The following is a 20,000-nucleotide window of genomic DNA, read 5'->3' as shown; positions in this document are numbered from 1 at the left end:
TTACCTTGCCTAACCTAACCTAACCTAACCTCCCTTGCCTAATTTAACCTAACCTAACCTAACCTTGCCTTGCCTAACCTAACCTCCCTTGCCTAACTTAACCTAACCTTACCTTACCTTGCCTTGCCTAACCTAACCTTGCCTTGCCTTGCCTTGCCTTGCCTTGCCTTGCCTAACCTAACCTAACCTTGCCTTGCCTTGCCTTGCCTTGCCTTGCCTTGTCTTGCCTTGCCTCCCCTTGCCTTGCCTCCCCTTGCCTTGCCTCCCCTTGCCTAACCTAAACTTGCCTTGCCTTGCCTTACCTTACATAACCTGAGTAACAAAAATAAATAAATAAATATATAAAAATAATAATAAATAAATAAATATATAAATAAATAACATGAATAAAAAAATGAATTGATTAATTAGCCTCATCTAAACAACACGAAAAAAAAAAAAAAAAAATCATCTCATCTAACAACAACAACAACAACAATAATAATCTAACCATCACAACCTTCAATTCATTTTTCTCAAAGGTTCCTCTTCCAATTACCCACAAACCCTTCCTCCTCCTCCTCCTCCTCCTCCTCCTCCTCCTCCTCCTCCTCCTCCTCCTCCTGGTGACCTCATCTCTGCCTCTAATGGACCCTAATTAATGTCACACAAGGCAGAAAGTTTTGAGGTCACCAAATGCTGCCACTGTGATGCTTGTGCTGGTGACCTCTCTCTCTCTCTCTCTCTCTCTCTCTCTCTCTCTCTCTCTCTCTTGATACTATATATAACTAATGTTTTTTTTTCTTTGTTATTTTCTCATATTTTTTTTTTTTTTTTTTGCCTTTTTCTGGTCTTATTTTCTTCTTTATTTTTTCCATTCTTTTATTTCTCTCTCTCTCTCTCTCTCTCTCTCTCTCTCTCTCTCTCTCTCTCTCTCTCTCTCTCTCTCTCTCTTGCTACATTTCTCTCTTCTTTTTTATTCTCTACTTATCTTGTACTAATCTTCTCTACCTCCTCTCTATTTTTCTTCTTCTCTTTTCTTTTACAATTTTTCTCTACCACAATTTATTTTCCTTCCTTTTCTTGTCTCTTCTCTCACTTTCTCATTTTTCTTTTTCTTTAGTCATCTCAAGTTTCTCTCACCAAGTTGTCTATTCCTCCACCTTACTTTCTCACTATTTTTTTTCTTTACCTTCCTTCTCTCTCTCTCTCTCTCTCTCTCTCTTGCAATATTCAATTAACCTATGCTCTTTCACGCTCTTTCCTTTTCTCTCTCTCTCTCTCTCTCTTTCCTCACTCACCCAATTCACTCCTATCTATTTATTCATTTTCCTCATCTGAGCTTCTATTTTTCTCTATGCAATCTTCAGCAACTCTCTATCTTTCCTCACACACACACACACACACACACACACACACACACACACACACACACACACACACACACAGATAAAAATAGAATATATGAGAGAAAATTGTAATGACAGCAGACGTGTTTTCAAAAATGTTAGCAAACTTTCTTCTCTGTGTGTGTGTGTGTGTGTGTGTGTGTGTGTGTGTGTGTGTGTGTGTGTGTGTGTGTGTGTGTGTGTAAGAAAATGCAAGGTGATGTAATGAAAGGATGGGGGAAAAGGAAATAAGGAGGAAATTAGAATATCACTACAAATATGACTAAATGAAAAGATTACAGCAGAAAATAAGAAAAAAAAATTAAGGAAAGGAAAATAAAATGAAAAAAAAAAAAGAACAGAATAAGGAAAAATAACAAAATGAAAAGAACAAATAAATAATGGAAAAAAACATGAAGAATGAGAGAATGAAACAGTGAATGAAAATAATGAAAAAGAAACAAAAGAATGAAAAGAGTGAAAGATGACAGCAAAGAAATGACACAGGACAAAAAAAAAAAAAAAAAAAAAAAAAAACAAACTGACAAAGGAGAGAGAGAGAGAGAGAGAGAGAGAGAGAGAGAGAGAGAGAGAGAGAGAGAGAGAGAGAGAGAGAGAATAAAAACAAAAAGAAACAAAGGAAATGATATAAAAAATGATAAAACTTTCAACATCTTCTAAATCTCATAATTCAGAACCCCACACATAGAATCCTTATCTTACAAGTCTAATGAAAACAGTTACTTGGTCAGATACTTCAGATAAACACACACGCACACGCACACACACACACACACACACACACACGGATTTGCATATGAAACAGCTAAGCCTTAATTATCAAACACTTCCTTCTCTTCTCTCACTTCCTGGACACAACACACACATGACACTCAGACTGGTACTAAAAATTACACACATTATCATAAGGAAATGAACCAGCCAGGGTGAAGGAAGGAAGACTATGAGAGACTCTACTGCTTCTATTTCATTCATTCCACTGTTTTCCTCACCCTCCCATTTCTTTTTTTTTTTTTTTTTATCTGATGGATGGAAGTAAACTGTGTGTCTTCCCTTCTACTGGTGCATTTCGTTCTGTTGTTTGTTCATTGGTGAAGTAACACTAAACTGCTCCTATTGCTTCATGCTCCAACATTCCACTCTGTTTTTTTTTTGTTAATTGATGGAAGGAACTAAACTGGCTGTCTTGTCTTCTAATTCTCATTCCGTTCTGTTCTTTATTCATTGGAGAAGCAACACTAATCAGCTTCCATTTCTTTATACTCCAGCATTTCACTCCGTTCTTTGTTCGTTAATGGTAAAAGCACTAAACTGGTTCTATGCATTCCCTCCCTCTGCCACGCCTCATTCAGTTCTCCATTCATCGACAAACCAATCCACTAAACTCTTCATGCATAACTAGTCACTTCCAAAAGCGTGTCAGGAAACGGAGATACTGAACCAGTTTTGTCTGTGTTTAAGAACCAAATAACTGTTACTCTTATTTTTTGTATCAAACTGGTTATTGAATGAGAATTTTGTGTAGTACTCGAGTAGCTGTTTATGTGATGTTGTTAGTGCTGAGTCAATGGAGGGCTTTACAAGGAGAGATACTCATGATTGGTGCAAACAGGCAGGGTGTATTTCATAGAGGGACTGCCACATGTTGGGGTGGCTGGTGGCTTGTTGTGGATTCCCTTATCTCTGTATACTCATATTTTTAACTCCTTCAAGTAAATATAGCCACTGTGCATTTCAGGACACAGCAAACCCTTCCCTAACACACCACCCTTACACTCACCAGTATTCATAACTATTAATCCCTTTCTCTGGTAAACTCTGGAATTCCCTGCCTGCTTCTGTATTTCCAACTTCCTATGACTTGACTGCATTTAAGAGGGAGGTTTTGAGACATTTCTCTCTCTTTTTTTTTCCCTAACTCTTTCTGACCTGCAAGGGGACTGGCAACTAAGTGGGTCCTTTTTTTATTCTTTTTTGGTTGCCCTAGGCCATCTTTCCCTTTCCCCTCTTATATAAAAAAAACCCTTCCCAAACACACAAAACTTACAAACACACACCAGGTACTAAACACTGCAGTTCAAGGCTCATTCACCACCTCACTCACCACACACACTCAGGAACACTCACCTGGGAGAGGCCAAGGCGGTAGGATGAGGCGTCCAGGTCAAGGTGTGCCAGGATCGCCTCCACAGCCGCCCTCTCATCCAGCACGGGGTTCTGGGAGCGCGCCTCGGTGGGGGCCAGCACGGCAAAGCGGCGACGGAACTCACTGTACTGCAGGTGCTCCGGGAAGCCCTGCTTGTGGAGCCTCAGGGCGTCCAGGATCTGGCAGCCACGCAACTGTGGATGGAAGAGAGGCAATGGTGTGAGTGTGAGTGTGTGTATTTACCTAGTTGTAGTTTTACAGGGCCTGGGCTTTATGCTCGTGTGGGCCCGTCTCCATATCTAAACTCATCCAATTTCTCTTTAAAACTATGCACACTCGTTCCTTACACCACTTTCTCACTCAAACTGTTCCAAGTCTCAACACTTCTTTGAGGAAAACTATATTTTCAACATCTCTCAGACATCTTCCCTTCCTCAGTTTCTTACTATGCAATCTTGTGCTTTTAATGTCATATTCCACTCTCAGGATTAGTTTCTCATTATCCACTTGATCCATTCCGTTAATCAATTTATAAACTTGTATCAGATCCCCTCTCTCTCTTCATGTGTGTGTGTGTGTGTGTGTGTGTGTGTGTGTGTGTGTGTGTGTGTGTGTGTGTGTGTGTGTGTGTGTGTTTTCTTTGTCTACATGGCAAGGAATAATAACTGTTGTAGATGACACACTATCATATCAATGGTATGTTTTCTGTCTATATTGCAAAGAATAATAACTATAGCAAACCATGAAACACAACATAATCTTTAGTCTGTCTTTCTTTTAGCACTGCAAAGAATAAATAACAGTGGTAAAACATAACACACTATCTATTTTTAATCTGTGTTTTTCTTTCAGCAGTGTCAGGTTCCTCAGCACTACCAAAGATCAACACAAAACTCCTCCAATCTCCTCATTCCAACCTCAGCTAGCCCCTTCAGGTGACCCAATCTCCACACCCAGCACATGCCACAGGTCTGTACTCTGAAACACTTTCCTGTCTCACCACAACCATTTTCCAAGGCCAAAGTGATGATTAGCTGTGTTTTCAAGAGCATTTCACCAGCTAATAGTTACAAATCTTGTCACTCTGCCTCCAGAACCATAAAAACATATTAAAAACTTGTGTAAATTTAGATAAAGCCTTTTGAAAGTGTCTGAGAATACAAGCGAGCCCCACACCACCACCACACTCCAGCACCACCACCCACCTGAGACCGCACAAGAGGCACATTGAGCAGGATATCCTCGCAGGAATTGTTGGTCTTGTTGGGCATGATGAGGGACCCTTGAGGTCACACAGCCCGGCATTGTGCTGCGGCAACAGGCAGTGGATGAACCGCAGCTTACTCCGACGCAGGTTCTCAATTATGCCGTCCTGTCAATGGTGGAAGAAAAACAGCTGAGTACATTTAAAGGTGTGGATCATTTCTTAACAGTGTAATGTCACTTCTCTTTTGTTGGTTAGTATTTAGTGAAGAATACATAACATTAGGAAAAGAAGAGAAAGGTTATGAATCTATCTATTTCTTTGCACTGATATTTCTCTTCCTTTTTTTTTTTTAGGTTATAATCAAGTTCAAAATAAACTAAATTGTGGGATGAAGAAAAAGATGCACAAATTAGATATATAGGATACTGCAATCTTGAAGTAGTAAAAGTTAACTGTCATAAACTGAAGACTCCCTTGTACGAGCCAACACTCTCACCAACACACCAAACACAACACGCTCACATCAACACACCTAACCCAACACACACACACACACACACAAACACACAAGAACACAACACTCACACACCAACACACCAGAACACAAAACACACACACACACACACACACACACACACACACACACACACACACACACACACACACACACCAAAACACCAGAACAGAAGACTCACACACAAACACACCAGAACAGAAGATTCACACACCAACACACCTCACAACACTTACACACCACACACAACACACTCACACACCAACACACCAGAATATAGGCACCCCACACCAACACTCACCATAGTACACACAACCTACAACACTCACAAATTAAGAATTCCCTGTACAACCCACACACACACACACACACACACACACACACACACACACACACACACACACACACACACACACCTCACATTACAACTCACAGCAACACACACACACGCCAACACATACCAACACACCATAACACAGCACTTCACCAGGACACTCACCACAGTAAACTTGACCTGCAGACACACACTCTTCCTCTTGATACCAGCAGTACCAGTGGTGAAGGCTCTTCTGATGGAGGAGGCACGGCGCAGTGACTGGGACCCCTCAATGCCCACCACCGACCCGCTGATGGTGTTGCTGACGGGCCCTCGGCTGAACACAAACAGACGGCTCAGTGTTTCCCTGTGGTGATGATAAAAATTCACGTTAGTAGGAATCTTAACATGAAATTAGGAGTCTTAACATGAAATTAACATGAAATTCTCTCTCTCCCTCTATTGCCAGGACTGTTTTCCAAGGTCACAGAGATGATTAGATTGTTATTTCCCTAGCATCATGGGGTTAGGTTAGGTTAGGTCTGGCTAGGTCATGTCAAGTTAGGTTATGTCAGGCATAGAGTACAAATCTCCAATCAGTCTTCAAACTCTAAGATGTTAAGGAAAAGACCTACTTATTTGACTCCTGCAGAAGAGCAGCTGCCTGCCTCATGACAGGATTCTCTCGGGATGCCCTCAGCCAGTTCTGGATGGAGTAAGTGACTGGATTGGTGCCCTGGAAGTGTTGCAGGGTGAACTGTTCTGGTGATGCTCCCTTCTTCAGCAGCTGGGAGTATTCTGCAGGGAGAGAAGGTGTGAGTCTTACATTCCATCCACACACAACAAGTACTAAGGTTTTCTCTCAAGTGCTCATTTTCTCACCCACTAATAATCCTCTAAAGGAAAAGAAGAAGCATCTCTACTAATCCTTTCACTGTTATTTGAAATGTTTCCAAAGTCACAAACTCTTCTACAGCATGTATTATTTGTTCTACAGCCCCATCTGACCACTGCACTGGCTGGGCAATGAATAGTTTACTCTTTTCATTATCTTTTCTTTCTTGCAGATGCTCTAAATGATTCGATGCATTGCCCTTAATGTTGTAAATTGTTTCCTATCACACTCAAACTATGCATTGACTTTAGTGTTGTAATTTGTTCCATATTGTACTAAGAGTTAAAACCAGTAAGCCTATTCACTGACAACACTTGAAGAGGGCAACTGTGCATCTGTCACTTTTCTTGCTATTCCTCTGCCTTCAATTTGAGCATTTTCATCTCAACATAATCAACATCTCATACACCACCAGGGAATTCTCTCAAAGGTGGATGGTGACAGCAGAAAAACTCTCTATTCACCTCACTCACACATTCCATATCCATCCGTCATCTCTCTTCTCCAATAAAGGAAAGCATCACCACACCAACACTTCACCTCACCTCGGTCACCATAGTGGGCGTACAGCCTCTCCAGGAAGGACTGATCGGTGGCGCCGGGGAAGATTGCCTCCTCATCCAGCAGCCACAGCAGCCCCCGCCGGTCCGACTCCCTGAGGTCCACCTGGGACGTCCGCACCACACAGTTGGAGGAAGCCTTGTCTATGAGGGCGATGAGAGGCGCTGGGGTGCCGATCTCGTCAGCCACATCACCGTACTCAATGTTTTCCTGCAACACAAGGGGACACTAGAGTAGATGCTATTTTTGCAGCCTGGGGTGACTCACAGCCTTCCAGTTTGCCACTCTTCCCAGAAATAATGCAATATAAAGAAGCACATATTAAACCCTTAAAATTTTAAATAAATAAATATATATATATATATATAGGTAAATAAAAAAAGAAGCTTGTACTGTGTGTGTCAAGAATATAAGACACGGCCATAACATTAAAAGGTCGCATAATATAATGACGTGGAGCATTTTGAAAGTAGTGGGCGCTGCACCAGTGAACTGGGGCACACTGGAGCCACAGGTGGTGGAGCCAGTGCCTACTTTGTCCCTCCACTCAACGCACACACACACACAAACACACACACACACACACACACACACACACACACACACACACACACACAGCATCACCTTACATCCAATGAAAAATAGGCAAACACACACACACACACACACACACACACACACACACACACACACACACACACACACACACACACACACACACAATGACAAATAGGCACACACACACACACACACACACACACACACACACACACACACACACACACACACACACACACACACACACACACACAGCATCACCTCACTTCCAATGAAAAATAGGCACACACACACACACACACACACACACACACACACACACACACACACACACACACACACACACACAGCATCACCTCACATCCAATGAAAAATAGGCCAACACGCACGCACGCACGCACACACACACACACACACACACACACACACACACACACACATTAATATGGTAAATAAGGACGAAGAGAACCAGGAAGGGAAGACAGCTGGGAGGCTCCAGCCATCGTGACGTCACGGCCTGGCGGGGCGGGCTGATGACGTCACGGCGGGCTGATGACGTCACGGCCCTGGCTTGGCCTGGCCTGGCGGTCTTATATACGTTAACGTAAATAATTTTGAAAATGACCCCTCGAAAAAACGCCGCCAGACCAAAATGCTCTACATATTCAGACTTGGTACAAACTTTAACTAATAACAAAAATATAAAGAGATTCCAAATCCCAGTAATAATAAAGATCTTTTAAAAGAACTGTAAATAAATTGTTGGAACCCTGACCCCCCATTACAGATGTCCAAATGACTGTCCATTCTCACTTCAAAAGAACAAAACACACTTAGAAAAATATGAACAGTCTTTTCCACCACTGTAGAGTGAGTTAGAGCCACAAATAAATAATTCACATGGGTATCAACAAAAATATTATTGGAACATTAACACCTTTAGAAAACAATTGTACTCCCCACTAATTCCACTAAACAGGAAAGCGAAACACTTTAAAACACATCAACTATTTTTTAAAAATAATTACAACTTGATACCGTCTCAAACAAAAATTTTCCTGATCGTTCCTGAAAATTTGGCGCCAAAAAACGTCCTTATTTAACACAAAAACAACGCCAACAACAACATGCTGCGCCTCACACACGCACGAAAACCGCTTTAAACACAACGAAATACTTGTAGAAAATATCAAATCTTACTATTCAGCACAAATAAACTATCCAGAAATTAAAGAAAATAGTCCTTGATTCTGGCTGGGGAAGTAGGCTGGGGTAGGCATATCCAAGATGGCGGCGGGACCGTGGAGGGATCGCCACCCCCCTTGTATCTCACTTAAACCTTCACCAAACTTAAACCTGCCCATGGCGGGTGTATCTCAATGGCTGATATGAAAGCTTAGTAGTGCAGCTGCATGTTGTGGCAAGACAGGCGTATAATACTGAGAGATAAGGCTAGAAATGGCTGATAATTGAGATATCTAAGATGGCGGCGGGGTCGGGTGGAGGGTCCCCCTCTACCTCATAACATCCTTCACTAAACTTAAAACAGGCCATGGCGGCTGTGCCTGAAGGACTAATATGACAGCTTAGTGACGCCGCTGCATGTTGAGGCAAGACAGGCCTATAATAGTGAAAGAAGGCAGGTGATGACGATAAATAGGGACCGACAGGCCGCCACCTCGGTCCTTTTGCATCAATAATTCATTAAATATCCACACAAAATGCTAAATGATAGGTAAATAATACCGAAAATATCCAAGTAAGGAATAACATAAATGTACCTCCACTCGTACATTAAAGAATGGCACGGAAGGCATGTGATGGTTGTGGCCTGTCTTGTATAAACAGACACACGGTAAGGCCTGTCACCTGTGTCACTCACTTTGATAACGCAATCCTGTTTCTGATTTTATTCCATGGCTATAGTCCAGTAATAAGATGATTTGGAGACGCGGAAACACCAGCACAGTCTTGTTATTGTCACTAGAACCTTTAAAACACTCGTGAAATCCCGTGTCATTTTAATCAGTCTTTTAAATTTCTATATCACTACAAGAATCTTAAAATCCTGTGTCAGTTCAGCCACAGGCTTTTCAATATAGCAAACAATAAAGTACTAACCGCAACTCCTACTGTCACGAAAGAGGCGGGAAAACTGAGCAGTGACAGTCTGACAGAGGCCAGAGCTGCCAGATCGACTAGCCAATATTTCCCTGCATATAAGCTAAAATTTCCTTTTTCAACCAAGAACTTCCTTATTTCTTATGTTTAGGAATTAAGATCATACAAAACATTAAATTATTTATACATATTCAAGGTCAAAACACGAAATTATTTATTCACATTCAGGGGCAAAAAACGTAAAAGCTAATATTTCTCCATAATTTTCCCTTTTTAGCGATTTTTCTTCCCTGTCATAGTCAAAATTTCTCTAAAACAAAGAAATTTCCTGCATCTGGCACCTCTGACAGAGGCACAGAGCTAGGCCTAGGGTGGGTGGGGTCTCTGTACGGGGTGTGGGAGGGACAGCGGTCTGGATCAGCACAGCAAGTTGCCATATTAACTATATTATTTGAAAAGAAAATTTGCCATCAGAGTGGTACTGACACTACTACACAGATAGAGGTAGTACTGTACAACTTGTCCTGTACTTATATTCGTAGTAGCAGTAAAGGTATTAGTAGGTACTTATAAAAGTCCTGTACATATATTCGTCGTAACAGTAATGACAATAGTAAGTGATTATAAAGTAATGTGAATCTTGTTGGTTCCTCACTGGTGGGAACGGGCTCATTAACAATAGATGACTCGATGTTCGGAAATGTCTTAAAGCACTTAAATACTTCGCTCATTACATTATTTTCTTGATATTTCTCGCTGCATTATATTATTCTCCTTATATCTTGTGGTTTTTCTGTTTATTTTACACCTGTTTTTCTTAATGTGATAACCGCCAGCAAGCATAAGCAATGTATCTGTGTCTCTTTCCTTCCATCAGAAAAAAAATAAAGAAAGAAAGAAAGAAAGAAAGAAAGAAAAAACTAAGAACCGGCCCTGTAGGATTACTTGTATTCAACTGACACCACAAGGTCTGGAACACTAGCTAATCATTTCTAAACACAACACACTTCAAAGAACGAGTGGCTATGTACTGTTCACTAGGCGTCAGAATAGGACTATATTTCGTTTAGTGTTCCCTTCAACTCTGCGATATGAAATAATTAACAGCTTTAATTTCTGTGTTAATATATGGAGTGGCTTGAAGTATTTTCCAAAATGTACAAGTTTAGTGGTTGCGTGTGCTGTTTGGATGACTGAGTTAGCTACCACTATAAGCTGTTTTTGTTAATAAGTGAATAAAGACGCCGCATCTAGGCCAGAGTATAGTCTTAAGCCTAATTACCAACAGCACACACAGGCTCAATGACGTAAAACTGACAACTATGAGGACCCAAAAGTGTTGCCACAAAATAGTGTCGCCAGGGCTGGACACCCCCCTCCCCCCATTAGAAACACCACTGAAGGGAGATAGTGGGATGCGATGATTACCAGAGAGAGAGAGAGAGAGAGAGAGAGAGAGAGAGAGAGAGAGAGAGAGAGAGAGAGAGAGAGAGAGAGCACCACAGACACACAAAAAATTAGACTGACTGACAATACCAACACTTAAACAAAGAGTATAGCCAAACACTTAAACAAAGAGTATAGCCAAAATATCTGAAAATCATCAATTGCAGCAAGACTAACAAGCACCACTGACTCCTAGCCCCTTTCAACACCTGCTTACTTTCACTCCCATCACTTCTCATCCACATCTAAATTAAAAAAGAATTACTTGAGATTGTGGTGGTGGTGGTGAGGTGCTGGTGGTGTGAAGGAGCTGGTGTGGTGGTGTGTGGTGGAGGCTGTGTGTGGTGGTCAGTGTCCTGGAGAGCATGCTGTGTGTTGAGTGGTCTCCTTGTGGCTGATTTGACAAGTTGCAAGTAATGGGTTAAGTGTTAGGTATTAGTGTGTACAGGTGTGTTAAAATAGTACATGTTAGTGTTTAGTAAAGATTAGCTAACTTTCAACCTGAGCATGTATTTTATCGCTTGTACTTATTCCCTAAACACAAAGAATGTTTTAGCATATTCAGCGTACTAAAACAACCATCCACATACAGTACACAATACATGTAAGGGTGAGGTTAACAATCATTAGTATTTCCTCAGTAATAACATGAAGATTGCAACTTAGTCCTATAGATATATTAAAAAAAATAATAATAATAAAAAAATAAAGAAAAAAATAAATAAAGAAATGCAACAACCAGTCCTCTTTGAAAATACTCCAGTTCTTGATGGATTAGTAGAAAACAAGACTCAAACTAACTCACCAGGAATATCAACAAATGCTCCACACATTGCCCTCTCAGAATCCAAGAAGAGGCCTTGTTCTTTCATCTTGGATTCTGTGTTTGGGGTTTGTCAAAGAGTTTATTTCAAGGTTTAATCCATTCCACCCCTTACCTGAGCATATCTGTCAGTCTGTGCAGTGAAGGTGGTGTCGTGGAAGAGCATCTGGAAGCGCTCCTGTGTGTAGTTGTGGCAGAGGTCGTGGAAGGTGGCCCCAGATGTCCTGCCACAAGACGCTGGGTTCTGGAAGCCGGGAGCATCCACCACCAGGATGGAGTTGGAGGTGTGGGCTGATGTGGAGATGCACCTGAGAGAGAGAGAGATACAGTGTTGTGGTGTTCCAGTAATTATCTAGCCACCTATGCACCCACATGAAGACACTGAAAGCTGATACCGTAATTTTTTTTTTTTTTTTTATGTAAGAGGAAAATCTGGCTAGGGGCAACATGAAATGGAAAAAAAAGGCTCACTAAGTTGCCAGTCCCTTGTAGGTTCGAGTTAATTCCCCACAAAAAACAAAGGGATAAATGTCTTGAAACTTCCCTCTGAAATTAAGTCAAGTCATAGAAACCTCCCTCTTTAATGAAATCAAGTAATAGGAAGTTGGAAATACAGAACCAGGCAGAGAGTTCCACTGTTTACCAGAGAAAAGGTATGAATGACTGAGCGTAATGGTTAAGTTTTGCATTTGAGAGTTGGACAGAGTAGAGGTGAGAGTAAGAAAGCCTTAGAAACCCTCAAATTCTCAGGAACACAGACTCAGGCCAAAGGACACCCGACAAGACCCACCTGTTGATAAGGGCCACGATGGCATTGAAGGCCTCACTGTACAGCCCAGTGGCCATTCCTTCCAGCGCCTCCAGTCCCTCCGGCCTCTCTGCAGGTCGCTCTGTGGGGGAAGTGGTCCTGTGGGGATACAGGGATGAGGGTTAGTGATCACATCATCCTCTCAGAATCCAAAAAAGAGGCTTTGTTCCTTCACCTTGGATTCTGTGTATGGTTTGTCAAAGGGTTCATTTCAAGGTTTAACCCATTCAGTACCAAGATGCAATTTCATATTAATTCTGCCTAGTATTTGGTGAATTTTATACAGCTCAGAAACTTATGTTGGGATTAAATAGTGAAGATTCTGGCCAGTAATTTTCTGACCTCCATAGATCCTTCCTAATGTAATAATATTGTCTTAATCATACCCAAAACTCGAGGTAAAAGTGCATCCCAGTAATGAAGGAGTTAAATGTGTGTGTGTGTGTTTAAAATTGCTTGGTAAGTTCATATTCTTTCTTCATTTAGGTTTTAGGTGGGTTTGTTAAAAACTTTGCTTTTGTCTTTGTATGGAGTTTTAATTGTTGTTTAAGTATATTTCCTTTTTGCAAGTTTATTTTTCATTTAGTGGATAAGAATTCAGGTTTAGTCATTATGGGGAATTTAAATGGCAGCATTTCAAAATAAAAGCTTAGTTAACAAGTACCCATTTTTCTTCACATGACTTTCAAACAATCAATAAAAAGAAATCTTGTGTTGATGTGGGAAGAAACCAGCACTGTGTTACAACTGCAACAGACATTCCCTTAGTAACCTACACCACCTGAACCAGCTGACTACACCACACCACCACACCTGCATGCTACTACCCATGTCTGTCAGTCTGTGTGTCCAGCTGCCTCATACTACGCTACCATTCCTGCTGAGTGAATTGTGGCTAATTGTGGCTAACTGTGGCTAGTCTATTGGTGTTCTAGTGGGGTTGTCAGCATGCATGTCTGATATAAACCACATATCCGCCACACAGCACCACTGGGGGGTCTGCCGAGATGTGACTAAGAGGTGACGAAAGGTGTAAGTTGAAACTGTGCTGATTTGAGGAATAAAGTGGGAGAATGAAGGAGGAATGATAAAAATGCTAGAAAATAAAGGTGGAATATGAAGAAAAATGAGAAAATAAAGGAGGAAGAGAAAACTGGAAGGAGGAAAATTGAGGATAGTGAGAGAATAAATGAGAAATAAAGATAAAACTGGAAGAATAAAGGAAGAAATGAAAAGAATAATGGGAGAAGAAAGGAGGAACATAGAGGAGAGTGAGAGAGTTTAAAAGAAATGATGAGGAAAGGCAGAATAAAGTAAGAACAAAGAGAATACTGAGAGAAAAAAAAGGAGGAAAATTAAGGATAGTAAGAAAGTAAAGAAAAAAATTATGAGAAAAATCAGAATAAAACAGGAACAGGAGAGAATACAGCGAGATAATGAAGTGTGACACAGTTAGCGACAAATTTAGTAACCACAGAGATTTCAAAATGTGGACACCAAAACACAACATCCAGAAATATTAAGCAGCTCAAACGATTACAGACGCGGCAAAACACTTCGGGAAAAACAGTGACACACAAATAAAAAGATAGAAAATAAAATAAAATGCAAAAGTTTATATCAGTCACTCAAGGCTCAGCATCCATTAGAAACACTCACCATGGATTCAAAATTGATCAATATGCCAAGAAAATCAACCAGTTTTTCATCTTGGTTTATAAATTGACGTGGAGGAAAAATAAACTAAGTGACAATAAACACAGCACAAAAAATTAACTATCACTCAAAAAACATAAAAAATCATCAAAATAACCAATATTTTAAAACTGCCTCAAATTGACCAATACGCCACGAAAATCAAACAGTTTTTATCTTTGTTTTTAAATTGATGAGAAAAATAGTTAAAAATAAATATAGCAGAAAAAAAATGAACTTTCACTCAAAGAACCATTGAAATAAATCATCAAAATATCCAATAAATTAGAATTGCCTCAAATTTCTTCGTTAAAACATAAAAAATCAAATTAAATTACTTTCCATACATACAAATCTCAAAAACTGCAAAGTGACACAACCAGAGAAAATGCAGAACTCATCAAATTAAAACTGCCTCAAATTTCTCAGTTAAAAATGCAAAAAAAAAAAATAAATAAATAAATAAATCAAAATAAAAAAATAAATCACTTTCCGTACATACAAATCTCGATAATAAAGAAAATGTAGAACTGGTCAAATTAAAACTGCCTCAAATTTCTCAGTTAAAACGCAAAAAATCAAATTAAATCATTTTCTATACATACGAATCTCAATAGTTATAATGTGACGGAACCAAGAAAACGCAGCATTGATCAAATTAAACCCTTCAGTACTACGATGCATTTTCATATTCATTCTGCTTACTATTCAATACTTTCATACAACTTCAGAAACTCATGTGAGGATTTAAATAATGAAGATTCCGGCCATTCATCTTCCAACGTCCATAGACCCTTCCTAATGTCAATAAAACTGTCTAATAATGGTAAAAATCCGTCCTGGTACTGAAGGGTTTAAAACTGCCTTAAATTTCTCAGCTAAAACGCAAAAAATCAAATTAAATTACTTTCGGTAAATACAAATCATAACTGCAATGTGAGGGAACCATGAGAACACAGAATTGCTCCGAGCCTTGGCAACGTTAGTGGAAGTGCTGTTAACACCAAGAAAAGCAGCAAATCTCAGCTTATTGGGAGTGTGAGAGGCTGAACAGAGTGCCTGAGGTGTGAGTGGTGAGAGGGAAAGAGAGGGAGAAAGGGCAAGGTTGACAAGGGATGGACAACTGAACAAAACAATTAAACCAATACTTGAGAGAGAGAGAGAGAGAGAGAGAGAGAGAGAGAGAGAGAGAGAGAGAGAGAGAGAGAGAGAGAGAGAGAGAGAGAGAGAGAGAGAGAGAGAGAGAGAGAGAGAGAGAGAGAGAGAGAGAGAGAGAGAGAGAGAGAGAGAGAGAGAGAGAGAGAGAGAGAGAGAGAGAGAGAGAGAGCAAGCGCAAGAGCGAGAGCAAGAGAGAGAGAGAGAGAATGAATATGAAGAAAAACATATGAAAGAGCATTTAGCAATAAGAGAAGGAAGCACAAGACATTTAAAAAAGCAAACTGGGCAGGAAAACTAATTAAAAGTGAGGTATAAAGGATGTGGTGAGGCTGAGAGAGGTTGGGAGAGGATGGGAGAAACTGGGAGAGGCTGGGAAAGGTTGGGAGAAGCTGGAAGAGGCTGGGAGAAGATGGGAGAGGCTGATGAGAGATTGGAAGAGGTTGGAAAAAACTGGGAGAGGTTGTTGGGAGAGACAGGTAACATGGAGGTGACAAAGTGAGAGAGGAAAAGGAGGCAGGTGCTGGATGAAGAGGGAATTGGAAGAAAATGAGGGAGTGAGGGTGGAAAAGGAAGGAAACATGGAGGCTGGGAGAGGCAGGTAACATAGAAGCGTAGAAGTTAGAAAGGAAAAGGAAACAGGTGGTGGATGAAGAGGGAATTGGAAAGAGTGAGGGAGGGAGTGAAGGAGAGGCAGGTTACATGGAGTGAGGGAGAGGGGTGTGAGGGTGGTGAGGAGGTGTGAGGGTGTGAGGGGTGAGGTGCGGGATGGAGAGGGAACCAACACTGTACCTAGCACCATCCCCTGCCTGCTGAATCATGTCAATTATCTCATCACATGTATCGAGCAGACTGCTGAAAGAGAGAACGTTCAAAAGTGACTACCCACTGTCAATAAATCTTAATATCCTTCTTGATTTTTTGTCTTATTTCTTTTATTTCAATACCTGTAAAATATTCTCATCAAAATATTAATACCTGTAAAATATTCACATCAAAATATTAATAACCATCTGTTTCTTATCATTATCTATAAATATTATTAAAATATTAATAATGATCTTTTACATTTCATTACCTATAAAATATTCTCATCAAAATATTAATACCTGTCTTTTTTTTCCATTATCTGTAAAATATTCTAATCAAAATATTAATAATGATCTTTTGTTCTCATTACCTATAAAATATTCTGATCAAAATATTAATATCCATATTTTTTTCTCAGTGCAATTAAAATATTCTCATCAAAATATTAATAACCATCTGTTTTTTTCATCAATACCTATAAAATATTCTAATCACAATATCAATACCCATCTTTTTTTCTCTCAATACCTATAAAATATTCAAATCAAAATATTAATAAATCTTTTTTTTTTCCAATTACCTGTAAAATATTCTAATCAAAATATTAATACCATCTTTTTTTCTCAATACTTATACATATTCCGATCAAATATTAATAACCATCTTTTCTTTCTTTCATTTATCACTTCAGAAATCAATGCACGTAAATTTCCTACATACTCGAGCATTACTATTTTTTTCATTCTCAAATATAAATGTTCTAGTTTTTTTTTTATCTTTTATTGCCTAAGGAATTATTGACTGTAAAAATGTAATGCCTAGTGAAATAGCTATCAATTTAAGAAGTCTCCAATGACCTAACAAATATTAATGTATCAAATGCTTTACTGTCTATCATTTCCAACCCTATCAATAAGTTGTTCTAAATAAATACAAAACAAAAATAAAAAATAAACAATGTAATCAAAAATTTGTATACTAACTTTTCTATTTACCTTTAGAATAAAATTTGCTTATTAACTCTTCTATATTTATCCTTGATGTAAAATTTTCTATCTTTTCTATCTCATAAGTCAGGTCAAAACAACACAAGGTAAATGACACACTGCATTACATAAGCTTAAAAAACCATTAGTCTTTTACACCTTCCCTAGAGAAACCTACACTCTAAACACATTAACCCCTTCAATACCAGGACACATTTCCATATTCATTCTGCTTGCTATTTAATGATTTGATACAGCTTCAGAAACTCATGGGGGATTAAAAAAGTGAAGACCATGGCCATTAATCTTCTGACCTTCACAAACGACACATTTCCATATTCATTCTGCTTGCTATTTAGTGATTTGATACAGCCTCACAAACTCATGTGGGGGATTAAAATAGTGAAGACCATGGCCATTAATCTTCTGACCTCTATAGACCCTTCCTAAAGTCAATAAAATGGTCTAATCGTACACAGATCTCAAAGTAAAAAATGTGTCCCAGTATTGAAGAAGTTAAGACAATTTCTATATACCTTTCCCATACAACCATACACTTCAAACAGATAAAGAGGAGTTCTACATATCCCCATTCCCAACTTTACTCAACACAACCAGATGAGTATTCAACACTTTAGACCTCAAATATAAGGGATCCAAGCCTTATGACTCTTCCTCCACCCACCAAAACATAAAAAAATAACATCAAATCCCTTTCAGAACAAGCTCAAGTCCACCACAGCCTCAGCACAGACAAACAAAACAAGGTGGCGTTGGGAAGTTACCTGAAAGAGGCTCGGGAGGAAGGAGTGGTGGGTGTGGAGTAGAAGATGGAGCGTGCTAACTCCTCCACAGATGTCCCAAGCAGGCTGGCCGCTTTCTGGGAACTGCCTGGCTTGCTGAACTGGAATTTGTTGCCTGTTGCAGCTGTGGATGTGAACAACAGACTCTTAGTACAGTAAATGGTGTTCGTGTGAGGTTAGGGAGTGGAGTGTGGCTTTGTTAGTACTGAGTGATAATCAACAAGCAAATATTTATATAGAAAAACATAGAAAATGAAGTAATTAAACCACAATAGCATCAGAAAACAGAGTATCAAGTTTAAATCAGATATATTAGGCATTTCAATATGACACATAACTTCTCAACTATGAAGTGACTAGTTTATACATTTACAAGTCACACTACAAATAAAACACGTACACACACACACACACACACACACACACACACACACACACACACACACTCTCACCTCTTGTAGCTCCAGCTGTACCCAGGTGGTATATGGCGGCCAGCACACACCAGATGGCATGCTGCTCTTCAGGTGACACCCCCAGCACGTCCAAGGCGGCCCTGATCCGTGCCCATGCGATGCCTGCCTTCTGCCGGTCCTCACTCTGAAGATGGGCACTCATCATCACCACTGCCACTACTACTGCAATGCTTACTGCTATGGCCTATATCATAAAACACTTCCGTGCTACACTTTCACTATTTTCAAAGGGTTCTAGTTGAAGTGACACGGGTTTTTAAGGATGTTTCTGTAATTCTAGTGACATGTTAACAAGTTTTCTCCATTATCAACAAGAAAAAAGACTCTTTAGAACTCAGCTAATCATCTCCGTAGTCTTTGAAAATGGTCACAGTGAAAAAGATAAACACTTTTGAATATGGCGCTAAGTCATGCACCATCACAACTAGATGTCACCATGTGCTCCTCAGTCACTCACAGGAGCTGCTGTTACTAATTGCTCTTGCAGGTGAAGAGCATCAGTTGGCAGAGTTATGAGTAAAACGTATTTTTTTTTATTCTGATTTACATATAGAAATCTTTGGTAAATATGAACATCAAAAAATATTCACAAAAGATGAGGAAAGAAACTCATCAATAAATTAAAACTGACCTACGAGTTTTCTACAAATTTTAATTGACCTATTGCTACAAAAAATGCTATCATCACTGCAACTATTACTACTACTGCTCCTGCTGCTGCTGCTGCTGCTGCTGCTGCTATCACAATTATTACTGCTACCATGACTACTACTACTACTGCTGCTCCTCCTAAAACCACTACCACCACCTAATTGTTTTTTTTTTTTTTTTTTCAATACCATGTGGGTTTTTCACAGGAATTTATGGGCTTTCTGGGTACCTCTATCTCAAAGTCCACCCACTAGGAAACCAGTGCCCTGAGTGAGGAAGCCCAACCTACACTCAGACCGTGGACAGGATTCAAACCCGTGCACTTGGAGACCCTTCGGATCCCAAAGCACAAATGGTTCCACTGTACATCCCTGTTAAAGCTGTGTGAGAGGGACAGGGAACGAATGACACTTGCTCACCTACCAACCTTACTGTACCCTTGTCATTAACCACAACACCACCAACACGACACAACTTACTCTCTGCAGTGGCGTCATGAACAAGTTTGGCTCAGACAGGTTCTCCAGGCCAAGGGTCCTCCGTAGATCTGAGTCAGCCCCTGAGAGCAGCTGGTAGAAGATGTGGTAGTTTGGTTCCCCCTCAGGACGCCTCACCACCCGAGTCTTCTCCGGCATGTACACCTG

The 20,000-nt window shown here is 40.0% G+C and overlaps 1 protein-coding gene across 3 annotated transcripts in view; it reads right to left on the bottom strand.

Annotated features, from left to right (window-relative positions):
* Window positions 1–3,555: 3,555 nt before the first annotated feature.
* LOC123511911 (unconventional myosin-XVIIIa-like) overlaps window positions 3,556–20,000 on the bottom strand; it is a 152,260-nt gene continuing 135,815 nt past the window's right edge. For all 3 annotated transcript variants that reach the window (XM_045267987.1, XM_045267988.1, XM_045267986.1), the window contains 10 exons: window positions 19,836–19,997; window positions 18,685–18,829; window positions 18,215–18,356; window positions 12,766–12,882; window positions 12,091–12,283; window positions 7,012–7,237; window positions 6,207–6,369; window positions 5,755–5,938; window positions 4,740–4,906; window positions 3,556–3,728 (listed from right to left, as the gene is read on the bottom strand). In XM_045267987.1, coding sequence (XP_045123922.1) covers window positions 3,698–3,728; window positions 4,740–4,906; window positions 5,755–5,938; window positions 6,207–6,369; window positions 7,012–7,237; window positions 12,091–12,283; window positions 12,766–12,882; window positions 18,215–18,356; window positions 18,685–18,829; window positions 19,836–19,997 — 1,530 coding nt within the window. In that variant the 3' untranslated portion in view covers window positions 3,556–3,697. The remainder of the gene's footprint in view (window positions 3,729–4,739; window positions 4,907–5,754; window positions 5,939–6,206; window positions 6,370–7,011; window positions 7,238–12,090; window positions 12,284–12,765; window positions 12,883–18,214; window positions 18,357–18,684; window positions 18,830–19,835; window positions 19,998–20,000) is intronic.

This window comes from Portunus trituberculatus, chromosome 32, assembly GCF_017591435.1.
Source record: "Portunus trituberculatus isolate SZX2019 chromosome 32, ASM1759143v1, whole genome shotgun sequence".
NCBI classification, from domain to species: domain Eukaryota; kingdom Metazoa; phylum Arthropoda; class Malacostraca; order Decapoda; family Portunidae; genus Portunus; species Portunus trituberculatus.
This window is presented reverse-complemented; position numbering and strand designations above follow the sequence as displayed.